Source organism: Microtus pennsylvanicus, chromosome 11, assembly GCF_037038515.1.
Source record: "Microtus pennsylvanicus isolate mMicPen1 chromosome 11, mMicPen1.hap1, whole genome shotgun sequence".
Classification (NCBI taxonomy): domain Eukaryota; kingdom Metazoa; phylum Chordata; class Mammalia; order Rodentia; family Cricetidae; genus Microtus; species Microtus pennsylvanicus.
Window position 1 is genome coordinate 63,427,659 of NC_134589.1, and position 16,017 is coordinate 63,443,675.

At 46.0% G+C, this 16,017-nt stretch overlaps 1 protein-coding gene across 7 annotated transcripts; it reads right to left on the reverse strand.

The window, feature by feature from the left end:
- Positions 1-886: 886 nt before the first annotated feature.
- Cnot8 (CCR4-NOT transcription complex subunit 8) lies at positions 887-15,796 on the reverse strand. 7 transcript variants are annotated; one of them, XM_075992537.1, is made up of 8 exons: positions 15,575-15,796; positions 14,523-14,715; positions 10,707-10,913; positions 8,887-9,080; positions 6,409-6,570; positions 5,196-5,340; positions 3,827-3,937; positions 887-2,085 (listed from the first exon to the last, which is right to left on the reverse strand). In XM_075992537.1, exons 3-8 carry the CDS (start codon positions 10,821-10,823, stop codon positions 1,936-1,938), a joined length of 879 nt encoding a protein of 292 aa, XP_075848652.1. In that variant the 5' UTR covers positions 10,824-10,913; positions 14,523-14,715; positions 15,575-15,796; the 3' UTR covers positions 887-1,935. The 7 variants fall into 7 exon arrangements, with proteins under 7 accessions (XP_075848652.1, XP_075848650.1, XP_075848654.1 ...); XM_075992535.1 differs by having other exon boundaries at positions 14,523-14,753; XM_075992539.1 differs by having other exon boundaries at positions 10,707-10,918; positions 14,523-14,753.
- Between the last annotated feature and the right edge of the window lie 221 nt (positions 15,797-16,017).

Below are 16,017 nucleotides of genomic sequence, written 5' to 3' on the forward strand. Positions count from 1 at the left end.
ATTGTCTGGCTACAGGTAGGCTACCTGCAGTGAGGACTGTCCTCAATTGCTCATTCCAACACTTAAGGAGATAGTAGATATTTAGTGAAAGTTCATTGGCTGAATAAGCTGAGAAACTAGTAATTTGCAAACACAGGGCTCTTTAAATGCCTGCATTGGCTGACAAAAGGCTAAGGTTGCTCAGCCTTGTGAACAGAACAAAGGGCTGAACTCTGGTGACCAAGAGCAGTTCTCTTCATCTCTGCTAGCACCACCTCCAGAGGACACCCCCCACTTTGTTCAGCCCTGTGAGCTCACATGACAGTTCTCACAGACCGTGTGCCCGTCCTCCAGCACCTTTCTATGTAGTACTTAGTCCCACTTCTCAGCAGTTTGAGTCTGTCTGAGAAAAGTGGAATGTTCCCGCACTGTCTAAGACCCAGGAACACACCAGGGCACCATTACTGAGAGCCACTCTGCTGCCTTCACCACAGACCTCACTGGTATCTTAGTGCAAACCTACCAGCCGAAGTTCTAGATCTGTTGGGTACAGTGGTGCAAACCAATACGCCTCACTATTCAGGCGGACAACTCGGAGATCAGGGCCAGCCTATGTAACACAAGACCCTGACTAGAAGGACCCCAATACCTGACTGTCTTACCTTTTTGTGCCAACAGAAAAGGCTGGAAAAAAAACTTAAGTTCAAGATGTCCTGCATAATCCCCTTGAGCCTAACCCACTATATACGAGTGGCCAGGGAGAATACAATTAAAACTACTCTGTCCTAGTAAGGCCCAACAACCAGTGGAGTGTGAAGGTGTGCTCCCTCAATGAGACCTTCCTTCCAAAGCTGGTTGGTTCTGAGGTATACCATTCCTGTCACAGATACCAGTTCCACACCTCATGCCAATGGTTAAAAAGCAATCTTTATTTTACAAAATTAAAAACATAAATAATATTTACAAGCATCTTAAATACCAGCTTTAATACTTGACATTTTGTAATCATTTCAAATTCAGTTTCCCATAAGCTTTTAAAATGGAAGCCCACTCCAGTTTCGATGAGCTGCTGCCGTCTATCTCTGCCTCCCAAAGAAGTTTCTGCTTTCTCAAAATTGTACTTTCTATAGCCATTTAAAAAAACAGTGTGCTCCTAAATGTAACCTTAAAAAAAAATCATTGGCTTCTGAGCACAGCTGTGGGGATGGTTCCACAAGGTCTGGGGTGAATTCCCTTGCTGCCCTGCTCACAAGTGATTCCTGTGACTTTACAAAGACAGCGTTCCAGAGCTCAGCTTTACCACCTCTTGACAGCTCAGACTTGCTATTTCCATTTATAAATAAATAAATGGAAGCTAAGAGGACACAGCTGATTGAGATCACCCTGCTGGGAACAAAACAGACTTGGAGCATGACCTCCTAGGGCAGTTCATCTGGAAAGGTGACTGGGGAGGCTCAGGTGCCACCTTACCACCACAAAAAGGAGACTCTGAACTCTGCAGATTGCAGCAGAGCAGTCATTCACTGTCAGGACATCCTGCTGGTGCAGCCCTACTTCTCAGGAACATACACCATGTTCCCTGGCAGCCTCAGCTCATCTGAGAATCTTCATCAGAGCAGCAAAGCCAAAAGAAAAAGAATGACAACACTTAAGAGTCATATACATTTTACTGGTTTGTTTCAGACATCCTGGAGGTTTAAAAAGGCGTCCATGGAGCCATGGATGCTGGTGGCAAGAGGCAGCAGAGGGGCGTGGGCATGAGGACAAGGAAGACTTGTTTACAAATTCAGAGCAAACCCCCTTCTGGATCTAAAATAAAGGCATCTTTAAACAGAAACCCAGAGTCTCTGCTCAGAGCAGATGCAGGTCAGTGGCTGGGGCGGATGGCACAGGCAGCATGGTGCACGTGCGATCACTGCTGGGGCGGTTGGCACAGGCAGCACGGTGCACGTGCGATCACTGCTGCATGGTGTTGATCATGGCCAGGATGCTCATCTTCTCCTGGGCAGAGTCCACATCCTCATTCTGCTTCTGAGCCACTCCCGTGCCCAGGCCATAGAGGCGCCCACAGTACTTGGCATCATCAATACTGTCCTCAAAGAATAGCTGCAGAATAGGACAGAACCAGCTGAGATTGGGGCCAGGAGTCATGCCACCTCCCAGCTTCTTATGCCCTGACACTCAGCAGACTGGACACTAACTCAGCAATGACACCAAACATCTGCATAGGCTCTTCCTGCTCGTCTCTCTACACTGGGGCTCTGCTTCTGAAACAGACTTGGCATTCCTATGATTTGTCTCTGCTGGGAACCCTGAGCGGCTGCCAGACAAGGCAGTGATTAAGAACTGAGGCTTGCCAAGTCATTTCAACTCCATTCCATTCATGGTTCCTTATTTATAAAAGTCATGAAAGCCAGATGGAAGAGGCGCACATGTAAGCCTAGCACCCGAGAGCTGAGGCAGAAAGTGACTTTTAGGAGATCATGGGCAGTGAGCATTCAATACGCAGCTCAACCTTAGTATCGCTGAGCAGAAACTGTCAGGACCAATCACAGAATGTTGAGCGCAGCCTGGCCAGGAGCACCACCTCTGCTAAGTATAACAGACATCTCCTAGGCATCACCAAGTGTGCCAGCTGGCAACCACCAACCTAACACACTTGTTACTATTTAGATGTAATATGTTCCTAGAAGTCCTTGTGTTGAAGGCTTAGCACCGATTTGTAGGGTTACTAGGAAATGGCAAAACCTTAAGGTGAAACTGAGTGGGGGTAAGTGAAGTCGTCAGGACCACCTCCCATACTCAGACTCTTCTCTGTTCCCAAGTCACCAGAAGAGGAACAGACTTCCTGCCAGGCCCTAGCACTCTGATGCTCTAGCTCACCAAAGCAGAGTCAGCCAACCAGTGGCTAAAATCTCTCAAGTTGTAAACCAAAGTAAACTAGTCTTTTGAAGCTGATGGCTCAGGGATTTTGTCAAAGCCACAGTAAAGTAGTTAAATAAACACCTCAACTCATTAATAGGGTTAAAAGCAGCAAAAAAGAAATATAATGCCGAGTGGTGGTGACAACACCTTTAATCCCAGCACTCGGGAGGCAGAGGCAGGTGGATCTCTGTGAGTTCGAGACCAGCCTGGTCTACAAGACCTAGTTCCAGGACAGGCTTCGAAGTCACAGAGAGAAATCCTGTCTCGAAAAACCAAAAGAGAGAGAGAGAGAGAGAGAGAGAGAGAGAGAGAGAGAGAGAGAGAGAGACACTGACTAACCAGGTATGGCAGCTCACAGCTGTAATCCCAGTCTTTAGGAGACTGAGGCAAGGGGATAGCCATGGGTTCAAAGACCTGCAAAAACCTTTAATTCCAGCACTCAAGAGGCAAAACAGTTAGATCTCTGTATAAGAATTTAAATCCAGCCAGGGCTACACAATGAGACAGGATAACCAAAAACAATAAAAGAAAAATGTCAACAAAGTTGTAATTTTTTTCCTTGAGACAGGGTTTCACTGTGTATCCCTGGCTGTCCTGGAACTCACTCTGTAGATCAGGCTGTCCTTGAACTCGAGATCCACCTGCATCGGCCTCCTAAGCACTGGCTGAGATCAAAGGCATGCATCACAACTGCCTAGCTTTCATTATAATTTTTCAAAGCATGTTCTTTTTCTTCAAACATTTTAAAAGTTAAAGAGTAGATAAATAAACTCCAAGAGAAAGTTACTCTTCATTAGAGAAATAATCCTTGGTCCAGTGGGTAGACTAACAAATAACATTCCTTGTGTAAAAAGCAGAAGATAAAGGAGAAGCTGCCTGGAAACTCAGGCCTCGTACCCGGGGGCTCCCACTGGAGCATTACCTCTTTCATCCTGAAGAAAGCCATCCCTGTCAGCAGGGAGTCTGAGCCTGCTTGGTGCTGCCTTCCAATCCTCTGCAGATCCAGCTGGTCAGCCACCTCCTGAAGACCTCCCTAGAGCACAGAAAGCAGAGACATCACACACCAACACTCTTCTCCTGGACTCAGGTGAGTCTACTTGAGAGTCCAGCGGTAGAACAGGCCTCAGTAGCTGTTTTTAGATCTTCACTCTCTTCTTCCCAAACAAAACACATGAATGTGCATGAAGAGATGAGATTTTCCCAAGTAAGTTCTCTCCTACCACACAGGCTACAGACATCAAACTCAGGTCCACCAGGTTGGCAGAGACACCTTCACCCACTGAGCCATCTCACAGGCCCAACCTCTTCAACTGTTTGTTTTTTTGAAGACAGGGTTTCTCTGTGTAGCCCTGGCTGTCTTAGAACTCACTCTGTAGACCAGGCTGGCCTCGAACTCACAGAGATCAGCCTGCCTCTGCCTTCCGAATGTTGGGCTTAAAGGGGTGCACCACCACTGTCTGGCCTTTTTGAACTTATGGGCTAGAGAGATGGCTCAGCAGTTAGGAGCACTGGTTGCACTTCAAGAGGTCCTGAATTCAGTTCCCAGCAACCATATGGTGGCTCACAACCATCAGTTATGGGATCTGGCATCCTCTTCTGGTCTGCAGGCAGACATACAGGCAGAACCCTGTATACATAATAAATAAATAAATAAATGAATGAATGAATGAATGAATGAATGAATGTTAAAACCCCTCAAAGAATGTGGGACAGTGTAGGACAACTGTCATAACATACTGTACATGGCTTCCTGTCACCAACTACTTTGAGGTTCTCAGACCTAAGAGGAAAGCAGCCAGACTCAAGATGCAAGAAACAGGGCTCTGGGCTGGAGAGACAGACAGCTCGGCGGGTCTCTCCAGCCCAGAGAGGACCAATTCCCAGCACCCACATGACAGCTCACAACTGTCTGTAAATCCAGTTCCAGGGGATCTGACACCCTCATACCAATGCACATAAGTTAAATAAATCATAAAAATATTGAAGAAGAAGAAGAAGAAGAAGAAGAAGAAGAAGAAGAAGAAGAAGAAGAAGAAGAAGAAGAAGAAGAAGAAGAAGAAGAGAAAAGAAAAAGAAGAGAAAAGAAAAGAAAAGAAATAGGGCTCTTTTGGTGCCAAGTTCCAACAAAGGCAGCTACAGGAAGCCCTGTGCCACTCAGCCCAATCAGCACCCTCTTTAGAGAAGTACGGCAGGTCTCAAAAAAAGCTGAATATATCAGTAAAGCAAAACATGTCTTGAGTTTAGGGTTTGCTTGTTTTATTATAAATATTAAGGAGAATGTTGTTTATTACCTTAAGATTTTTGCAGCTCTTCATCAGGTATTTCACATCATAAATAGATGGGAAGAATAGATTCAGGATGTGGAAAAACTCATGTTCTTCTTCTGGCAATCGAGAATCTGTAAGCAACTTTACCATGTAGCCAAAGTCATAACCACTGAGGGAAGAAGGAAGCAAGGGTCAGAGAGCAGCTCCAAACCAGCCTGAAACCACCTGAGGCTGGGGACTTGATTAATCTCAACTTCCCATTCAGTAAGTTCCTAGGGCAAGCTACTATGGGAAGCAAATAACAGCCTGAGAGTTTGTGTGAATTTAATTCATCAAAACTCAAAAGTAAGGCTTTAGGGGCCATAGAGAAGGATCAGCTAAAAGTAATCAGGAGGATCAGAGTTCAAATCCTAGCACCCATATCAGATAGCTCACAAATTCCTGTAAAGTAAGCTCCAAAGGGTCAAAACACACACACACACATACACACCCCTTTAAAAACAAAAAGCCAGGGCTGGAGAGATGGCTCAGTGGTCAAGAGCACTGCTTGCTCTTCCTAAAGGTCCTGAGTTCAAGTCCCAGCAACTGCATGGTGGCTCACAACCATCTATAATAAGATCTGGTGCCTCTTCTGGCCTGCAGGCATACATGCAGACAGAATACTGAGAACACCGCATACATAATAAATAGATAAATGAATGAATGAATGAATGAATAAATAGATAGATAAATAAATAAATAAGTAAGCAAGCCAGCCAGCCAGCCAGCCACCAGGGCGGTGGTGGCATACAGACCTCTGTGAGTACCAGGCCAGCCTGATCTACAGAGTGAGTTCAGGACAGGCTACAAAGCTACAGAGAAACCCTGTCTTGAGAGGGGAAAAAAAAAAAGAAAAAGAAAAAATCTCCAAGAGTATTGAAAGAATATCTGCCATTTGAAGACGTTAAGAAGGACAATCCACACCAGGCTGAAAACAGCCAAGCACACAGCAGACTCCATCCACCTATCCACCTGGAATACATCACGGAAGGATATATAAAGCAAAACGTCTATATGGCCCCAATGTTCCCTACACACTGGACACATGCGCACCAGCACCACCTCCAGCTTCGCACTGCTGCTGCCAAAGTGCTAGTACAACTCCAATCCACAAGAATTCAGTTCCTCTCCAATCCAGCCAAAGTCAGCAGGCAGAAACAGTGAAAGAAGAGACAGGCCATTGTGCCCAGGGACTGACCTGTGAAATGAAAGCCACTTGACGTTGTCACAGAGAACCACTCCTGACGTCATGAGCAGCTCTGCGAAGTGCAGTGTGTCGATCCCTTCCTCCTCGTGCTTCTGGAACTGCAGCCCTGAGTTTGCAAGGAGGTCTATGGAATCCTGGGAGTACATATCCTCTCTGAAAAAAACAAGGCATCAGTGTGAGTTGGTGGGTATGACACAGAAGCAGGGCAAATATCACCAGCATCCCCGAAGAACTCCACAAACCAATATACACATTTCCTACAGAGGATCTACATCCTCTCACTTTGGATTGTTTTGTTGTTGTTGTTTTTAAATGAATGAATCAAAGAGTTGTAAGCCACCATGTGAGTGCTAGGTATCAAGTCCAGGTCTTCTGGAAGACAGCCAATGCCTTAACCATTGAGCCACCCTTCCAGCTCATTTTTTGTCTTTGTTTTCAATCTCTTTAAAAGATTTATTTATTTTACATATATGGGTGGGTTTTTATTTTGCTTTGTTTTTATTTTTTATTTTTTTTTTGGTTTTTCGAGATAGGGTTTCTCTGTATAGTAGTCCTGGCTGTCCTGGAACTAGGTCTTGTGATCAGGCTGGCCTCGAACTCACAGAGATCCACCTGCCTCTGCCTCTGCTGGGATTAAAGGCGTACACCACCATGGCCTAGCTGTATATGGGTATTTTAACTGCATGTATGTTCGCATACCAGAAGAGGGCATTCAGACCCCCATTACAGACAGTTGTCATGCGGGGGCTGGGAACTGAACTCAACCTCTGGCAAAGTAGCTGGTACTCTTAAGCGCTAAACCATCTATCCAGCCCCCTTTTTTAAATTTTTAATTATTCAAATTTTTATTCCTTTGTATCATTTAAAATAGAATTATACAAAACAAATGAAACAGAACTAAAACAAGTTTATTCTAAAAATAAATAAATAAGGTGGGCTGGAGAGGAGGTTCAGTACATAAGAACTTTTGCAGAGAAACCGTTCCCAACACCCACGTAGTGGCTCACAACCATCTATAACACCAGTTCCAGGGGATCTGATGCCCTCTTCTGACTTCTGTGGACACCAGGCATATACATGATGCATAGACATACATGCAAGCAAAATATCGATATGCATAAAATAGAATTTAAAAATCTTAAAAAATCTACTGTTGCAGAGTATTTGGTCACACTATGTTTTATTCTGATTGGTTTAATAAAGAGCTGGACAGGCAAAAGCTAGGCAGGAGAAGATGGGAGGGATTTCCAAGGAGAGAGAGGAACTCAGGTGCACAAGGAATTAGCCAGCAAGACACAAAGGGAGTTGGATGTACAGAAAGGAGGAGAGGTAAAGAGCCACGTGGCAGAACGCAGATTAACAGAAACTGGTGAATTTAAAAGAGCTAGTAGGACAAGCCTAAGCTAAGGCCAAGCTTTCGTAATAAGTCTCTGTGTCATTATTTGGAGCTGGCAGTCCAAAGACAGTCTGACAAGAAAGACCAGCTATAATCTATTCAGAACTTTTGTCAGCTTTTTTGTTTTAAGGTAAGGAATTTGAGACAAATTCCATCTATGTAGCCCTGGCTGTCCTGGGACTGATTATATAGACTAGGCTGGCCTTGAACCCACAGAGATCTGCCTGCCTCTGCCTCTGCCTGCCTCTGCCTCTGCCTACTGAGCGTTGGGATTAAAGGTGTGCACCACGACAGCCTATCTTTTGCCAGTTTCTAACTGGGTTGTCTCTCTTCTGTGGTACTGGGGAATAAACCCCTGGGCCTCAAATATACTATTTGAGTACTATTCCACTGAGCTACACAACAGCCTGGAATTTTTTTTAGGCTAAGTTGCACAAGTTCTTTAAAGAAAACCAAGCTTCCCAGACATTGTGGTTTAGTTCCAGCACCCTCGGGACAGAGGCAGACAGATTTCTGCAGGTTTGAGGCCAGCCTAGTCTACAGATCCAAGGCTATATAGAGATCCTGTCTTTTTTTTTTTTTTTTGGTTTTTCAAGACAGGGTTTCTCTGTAGCTTTGGAGCCTGTCCTGGAACTAGCTCTTGTAGACCAGGCTGGCCTCGAACTCACAAAGATCCACCTGCCTCTGCCTCCCAAGTGCTGGGATTAAAGGCGTGCGCCACCACTGCCCGGCCCTAGAGATCCTGTCTTTAAAAAAAAAAAAAAAAGGAAAATGCCTCTTCTTAACTATTCTAACACCTATGTATATTGAATGAAATAAAAATATAATTAATGTGTGGTAACACACACCTTTAATCCCAGCATTCTGGAGAGAGAGACTGGTGGATTTCTATGAGTTCAAGTTCAGCCTGGTCTACATAGCAAGTTCCAGGACAGCCAGAGATACGTAATAAAGACCCCCTCCCCCAAAAAAAGGAAAATAAAGCTTTGATAAGTAAAACCTATGGCAATCGATTCAGTCCACTCAAATGCAGCCATCTAAGAATAACACCGAGGGGTCTCTCAGACACTTACGTTAGGTTGAACTTGAAGTTGAACTGCCATGTGTTGATTCCAGAAGGGTACTCCCCTTTCTCATTTGTGAATGTAAGGCCCAGTTGAATGATTTTTAGAAGGTCAACATTGCACCGCAAAAGCTGATACTGGTAATCTATGGAGCTTCGAAATTCACCAATCGGTCGTACCACAACACCTGGAAACTCTGTGTCCTAGGAACAAAAGCCTCTCACCAGTAAGTCTCACCAAAGTGGCTTCAAAATTGCTTTTCATTTTCTAAAAGCCCCAAGATAAGCCCCCAAGGTCTGGAATACAACAGGACCTGGGACAGGTGACTTGGTAACTGAAGGGAAATGGGAAGTCAGGTAGGACCTTTTTTTAAAATAAATAATTTTTATTTCATGTGCATTGGTGTTTTGCCTGCATATATGTCTGTGAGGATGCTGGATTCCCTGGACTTGGAGTTTCAGACAGTTGTGAGCTGTCACATAGGTATGAGGAATTAAATGAGTCCTCTGGAAGAGCAACAAGTGCTCTCAACTGTTGAGCCATCCCTCCAAAGGAGTTTCTCTATCTATCTATCTATCTATCTATCTATCTATCTATCTATCTATCTGCATTGCTGTTTTGCCCTAGGTGTTGTGTCCCCTGGAATTGGAGTTACAGTTGTGAGCTGCCATATGGTTGCTAAGAATTGAACCTGGGTCCTCTGGAAGAGCAGTCAGTGCTCTTAACCACTGAGCCATCTCTCCAGCTAAGAGCATCTAATATGAGTTAAATACAAATACAGCCACATTGGATATGATGGCTCACAAGACCTTTGCTCCTTCACATTAGTTTCTTTGTGTGTGACTTGAGAGAGCAGCATGGCTGCTGGCCTGCTATTCAGAGCTCTCATCAAGGACAAATGCAGCAGTTCTTTCTCTTGAGTGACTGTCTCATTGCTGTGTATATAAAACTTTTCCCTTATAAAGCCCAGACTGACCTAAACTTGCTGGTTGTGAACCCCTGATCTCCCCACAAGTGCCCTGAACCCCCATCCCAAGTGTCGGGATTACAGGATCTTAGTCTGTTGGGAGAGCTTGTAAGGCTAATGCTTCTCAGAGTAGTGAAAGCAGGGTTTGTAGCCACATAGTGGCAAGCAGCAAGCCTGGAGTGGAACAGAGCCCCTGCTTGCTCAGGTCAGGCAGGAAAGTAAGCAACGGAGTATACCTCTTCCCACTTTACCCAGAAATGCCAGATCTGGAATTTGCTATATCCTGACTTTTGAGTGCCAAGCAAAAAAATATCTAAATATTTTGAAAACAGAAGCCAGGCCTGTTAGCACACGCCGGTAATCCCAGCACTTGTGAGACAGAGGCAGGAGGATCAGAAAGTCAAGTCATCCTCCTGATATACAGCAAGTTCAAGAGAAGCCTGTGTTACATGAAACCATGTCTCCAAATTCAATTAATAAATACCACACGACCAAATCACATGTGTGAAGAGATACACCTATGGGGCCGGGGCAGGTCAGATGCTACAGCGCTTGTCCAGCACCACACATACAATGGGCACAATGGCGCAGACCTATAACCTCAGCCAAGGCAGAAGCAGGAAGATCAGACAGGTTCATTTCAAGGCCTGCCTGGGCTACCTAGGGAGCGCGGGGCTAGTCAGAGCTACCTATCCAGATCCCTAAAATAAACAAAAATAAAAATATAAAAAGACTTTCAAACAGGAACGTTACAAAAACTTTTATCAGAGGTTATGCCCTCCTCAGAGACACTGGCTACCTTGATTGACAGAAGAAATGTGTATTTCCATCAGTCTAACCTTTGGTGGTAAGACCTACTCACCATGGCGATGTAACTGTAGCTGAGAACAATCTCTCGGATCTTCCGCATCTCTTCCTCTAGATTGCTGGCCCACACCTCACAGATGACCTGGCTGTTTTCCACTAGTGCCGCAGGCATCCTGAAGGCGCCTCAGGAGCCACTGTGCATTAACTAGGCAAGCGAACACACCTCCTCCTGCTGGATTTGATCGTCCACACTGGGTCCAATCTAGACTTAAAGATTTTGAAATCATGTAAGTTTACATATGATCTAAGTTGCCAATAAAACAAACATCAAAACTGTATTTTAGACAGATACAGTGACACAGACATATGATCCTAACGCCCAGGAGGCCAAGGCAGAGGATGGGGAATTTAAGACCAGTCTGACCTACCTACTGTATGTACAGCACACAAAGGCCAGAAAGGGCATCAAATCCCTCAGAACTGTACTTAGAGATGGTTGTGAGGCACCATATATGGGTGCTGGGAACCAAACTTGGATCTTCTAGGAGACCAGCAAATGCTCTTGGCTGCCTAGCCCTCTCCACAGCCCTGTGAGGCTAAGCACAAACTCCACCATAAGAACAGAGAGGTGGGACTGGAGAAATGGCTCAGCAGTTGAGCACTAGTTACTGCCGAGGATCCAGGTTCAGTTTCTAGGACCCGACTGGTAGTCTACATCCATCTATAATTCCAGTTCCAGGGAGTCTGATGCCCTCTTCTGGCCTCCACAGGCACCAAAGAGACACATGGTAAACACACATTCTGCAGGCAAAATTCATTCACATAAAGTAAAATTAAAAAAAAAAAAAGAAGAAGAACTGAAGGTGGCAAGTATGAGCTCTGAATAATACTGTCACTACAGCAAATCAACACAGAGCTCATGTTTCACAAAACAACCTCAGGCTTGATCAGGACGCCAAAACACACACATCCCATGACAAGGTGCCCTGGCATTAACTTGGGAAGTTAAACACAAGTTAGAGGCCAGTGTAGCAATACAGGGAAACGCTGGGGTGGGGGTGTACACAATGACATAAGAGCTTCTTTTAAATATTCTCTAAGATTTATTTTTATTATTTTATTTGTCTGCATCTGTGCACCATATGTGTGCTTAGTGTCTAAGGAGGTGATGAGCCTCTATGTGGTTGCTGGGAATTGAACCCGGGTCTTTCACAACAATAAGAAGTGCCCTTAACCACTGACCTAACTCTCTTGCCCATAAAAGCTTTCTTTTAATGCAAACCCACTGTATGGATCCTCAACACAGTATGTTAAGGTGGGCTCCAGTGCACAAGGGCAAAACAATTCAGTAACAGTAAAGGAAATAGAGGGGTTTCTAAAGACCAGAACAAGGGAAATCTTTGTTTTCTACGTCAGAACTGACAGGTTCAGTAGAAACTCCACAAGAGAGCGAGGATCACTGTTCTGTTTTGTATTGTTTGGGTTGGGTTTTTTTTTTTTTTTTTTTTTTGAGACAACAGGGTTTCCCTGTGTAGTCCTGGCTCTCCTGGATCTCAGGCTGGCCTTGAACTCAGAGATCCACCTGCTTCTGCCTCCCAAGGGCTGGGATCAAAGGCGTGCGCCAACACCCAGTTGAGGATTGTCCCTAATACTGTCTACTTTTCCTTATAAAACCTTTCATTCAAGGCAGTCTACACTTCACAGATGCTTCCTTGAAACTAAAAACTTACGTGACTGTGTGGTGGCTCCCAACATACATGTGGCAGCTACTTTTTAAAGGCCCATCCATTTCTCCTGCTTTGTCATTCTGTCAATGAAGGCTTGCAAGTGAGCGGAGGACAAGAAAGATGCACATTCACAATGAACTGCAGTAAATGCAACTTCCTGACAACTGAGAGGAGTTCCCCAGGTTGGCCCAAGTGTTATAGGCATGAGCCACCTCTGGCTGCTGCAGTCACTGTCCATGCCCCGTTACTGTGAAACAGGTGCCACGACCTTGCTCCCCCGTCACTGCCATAAACTACAGAAGGTAAGTGGGTGTCACTCCTGAACTTTTTTTTTTAAATATTTATTTATTTATTATGGATACAATATTCTGTTTGCATATATGCCTGCTAGAAGAGGACAGCAGACCTCATTACAGATAGATGGTTGTGAGCCACCATGTGGTTGCTGGGAATTGAACTCGGGTCCTTTGGAAGAACACGCAATGCTCTTAACCGCTGAGCCATCTCTCCAGCCCCCACTCCTGAACTTTTAAAAGATGTTTCCATGCTGGGCGGTGGTAGTGCACACCTTTAATCTCAACACTCGGGAGGCAGAGGCAGGTGGACCTCTGTGAGTTCGAGGCCAGCTTGGTCTACAAGAGCTAGTTCCAGGATAGGCACCAAAACTAGAGAAACCTTGTCTCAAAGAAAAAAAAATATGTTTCCATTAAAGTAAAAAGGCATAAAGAAACAAACTGCCTAAAGTTGTTTCAAAGGAAATTTGTTTCAGGATGTCACCCACTTCCAGAGCTACTGCTACATCACCTGACAAAGACTCGCAAGACATTCCTGCAGCAAACCTTTCCCTGGCAAATCTGTGAGAAAATGAACAGCAGACTCCAGCCCAGAAAGGCAGTGCTTTTCCTCTGATGAAGAACCAAGAGAAGAGTGCTGACCCATGCCTCCAGAAGCCAACCTGTGCTAAGGCACTGGAAGTTACAGACCAGCCTTGGCTTTGGGGCCTGTCATTCACAGAAAGAGCCACAGGGTTTCTAGGCACACAAGGGGATCACACAATGCACGTTTAACTGGGCAAGTGAACTTCCTGGACAAGGTCTCCAATTTCCAGCCAGGAGCTCAGGCTCTCCCTCACATCTTGGAGCAGAACGAGTCTATGCTTTCAAGTACAGTTATTAGTATAACAGCCTTACAGTAACCTCATTACTGAAGTTACTATCAAAAGAGCAATAATGGATTTCACAACTCAAAGAAAAACTGACATACTAATCTGGATACACTCAGAAATAAGATGGCAATCCCGCACTCAGGAGGCTGAGGAAGGAGGATCACCACTAATTTGAGGCCAGCCAGGGATACAGAGGAAGACCCTGCTTTTATTTCAATGTATTTAGTTTCTTTGGGATAGGTTTCTCTTTGTAGCCCTGGCTGTGCTACAACTCACTCTGTAGAACAGACTGACCTTGAACTCAGAGATCCACCTGCACCTGCCTCCAAGTGCTAGGATTAAAGGCTAGCACCACCACAACTGGCTGAGACCCATTTTTAAAAGAAAACAAAACAAAACAGAGAAGCTTGGTGGTAAAGGCATTTCCTAATAAGCCTAATAACTTAAGTTTGAGCCCCAGACTCACTCAATGAAAGAACTTAACCCTCAAGTTATCACGACTTGGCACATGTATACACACAATTATTATTATTTGCAACATATAATAATATAATATCAATATTATAATAATATGCTTAAAGGGGAAGACATAATAATAACAATATAATAGCATAGAAAACAATGGGGCTGGAGTGATGGTTTAGCACTTGGGGCTCTTTCAGAAGACCAGAGTTTGGTTTGTAGTGCTTATGTGGGTCGACTCGTAACTCTCTAGCTCCAGAGAATGTTGACACCTCTTCTGCCTGCTTTTGACACCAACACACGTGACATCCAAGAGACACACTTAAATAAAATTAATCTCTAAAAAAAAAATTATCCTTCAAAATTCCTTGGGGGGGGGGCTCGGAGGTTGAGTCTGCGTTCTATTTTTTTATTAAAAAAAAGATTTTTTTAAAGGGATTTATTTTATGTGTATTTATTTTGCCTGCATACACTGATATATACACCCTATGCATGCCTGGTGTAATGGATCCCCTACCTGGAGTTACAGACAGCCGTGAGCGGTCATGTGGGTCCTGGGAATCGAACTCAGATCCTCTAGAGGAGTAGCAAGTGCTGTTAACCGCAGAGTCCTCTCTCCAGCCCAGCTTGCATTCTTCTTTAATATTTTGTTTTTCTTTCTTTTACTTCCGGGTATGTTGAAGGGGTGTTATGTGCATATGAGTGCAGTGCTGGCAGGGCCCAGAAGAGAGCACAGGATCCCCTGAAGCTACAGTTATAGGTGGTCGTGACCCACTTCATGTGGGTGCTGGGCACCGAACCCCATCCTCTGCATGAGCAGAATGCGCTTTTAACAGCTGAGCGATTTCTCCAGTCCCAACCCCTTTACATAATGTTAGCCTCAATAAAACTTGATCCCCACACCAACTACATCTGAAACTGCAAAAGGGGTTAAAGTGTTCACATAAAGACAGACACACACACACACACCTCTCCCTCCCTCTGCCCTGTGCAGGCTGCAGAGCAATCTGTTTAGACCGCTTTTAATTATTCAAACTTCGGAGCAGAGGTCCCTGTACAATCCAGGTGAGCTAAGAAGAGCAAGTACTGCGAAAGCCAGAAACATGCTCTCCCTGCCGGCAGTGCAGACCGTTGAGCTCAGTGTCTCCTGCTCGTCCGGTTCTGCTTTCGCCAGAACGTCAGGGAAACAATAAGCTTCACTTCCCTGTTTCGAACACTAAACAAAGAACTTTGCCGTGCAAGACGAACGCAGGAGGAAGCAGCGGCCCGTTAGAAGAAATGGCAACAGGTCCCCTCAGGAGCGTTCCAGGCCACATCCCTGTACTCAGCCGGCGCCCCAAGCAGCTTGCTGGCTCTCCCAGGGTGACCCTACCAGGCAAAGCTGCAGCGCCCCGAGATCCCAGCAGGGCGGCCTCCAGCCTGCCCCACCACTCCTGAAGGCCTGCAAGCTGGACTCCGGGTACCTGGAGCGCCGTGGCCTCTGCGCCTCAGTGTTCCCGTGTGTAGGATGGGTCACCACAGAGGCACTTCCGCCCCACGCTCCTACCCTGAACAACCCAGCCCGCTTACCCTGGCAGGCTGCCCCGCCGAGCGCGGGCTGGCGGCCGAGTCCGGGCAGCAGAGGCCCTTGACCCGGAGTTCTCTTCCCTCTTGCCCCGGATCCGCTCGAGGAACCCAGCGAGCCAGTGAGTCGCGAGCCCCGGCGCCCAGAAAGGCCGACGATGTGCACCAACCCAGAGGACTGCGCCGCTCTACCCTTCGGCCCTCCCGACTCGCCTACTCTCTCGCGTCACTCCAGGCGGGCACGCGCCCGCCCGGCCCCGCCCCGCCCCAGGTGCGCGCTCAGGCGACAGCGCCCCGCCTCTCTGCGCAGGCGCAGGATGAGGGGGCTGGGCGGAGTCGGAGGACGCCTGCGCAGAATAACGTGGGCGTGCACAAGCGCAGGCCCGTCCGTGCCTAATCCTTTACGACCGCTGCTGGGCTTTCGGGTACCCTGAGTCACGCCGCGGAGG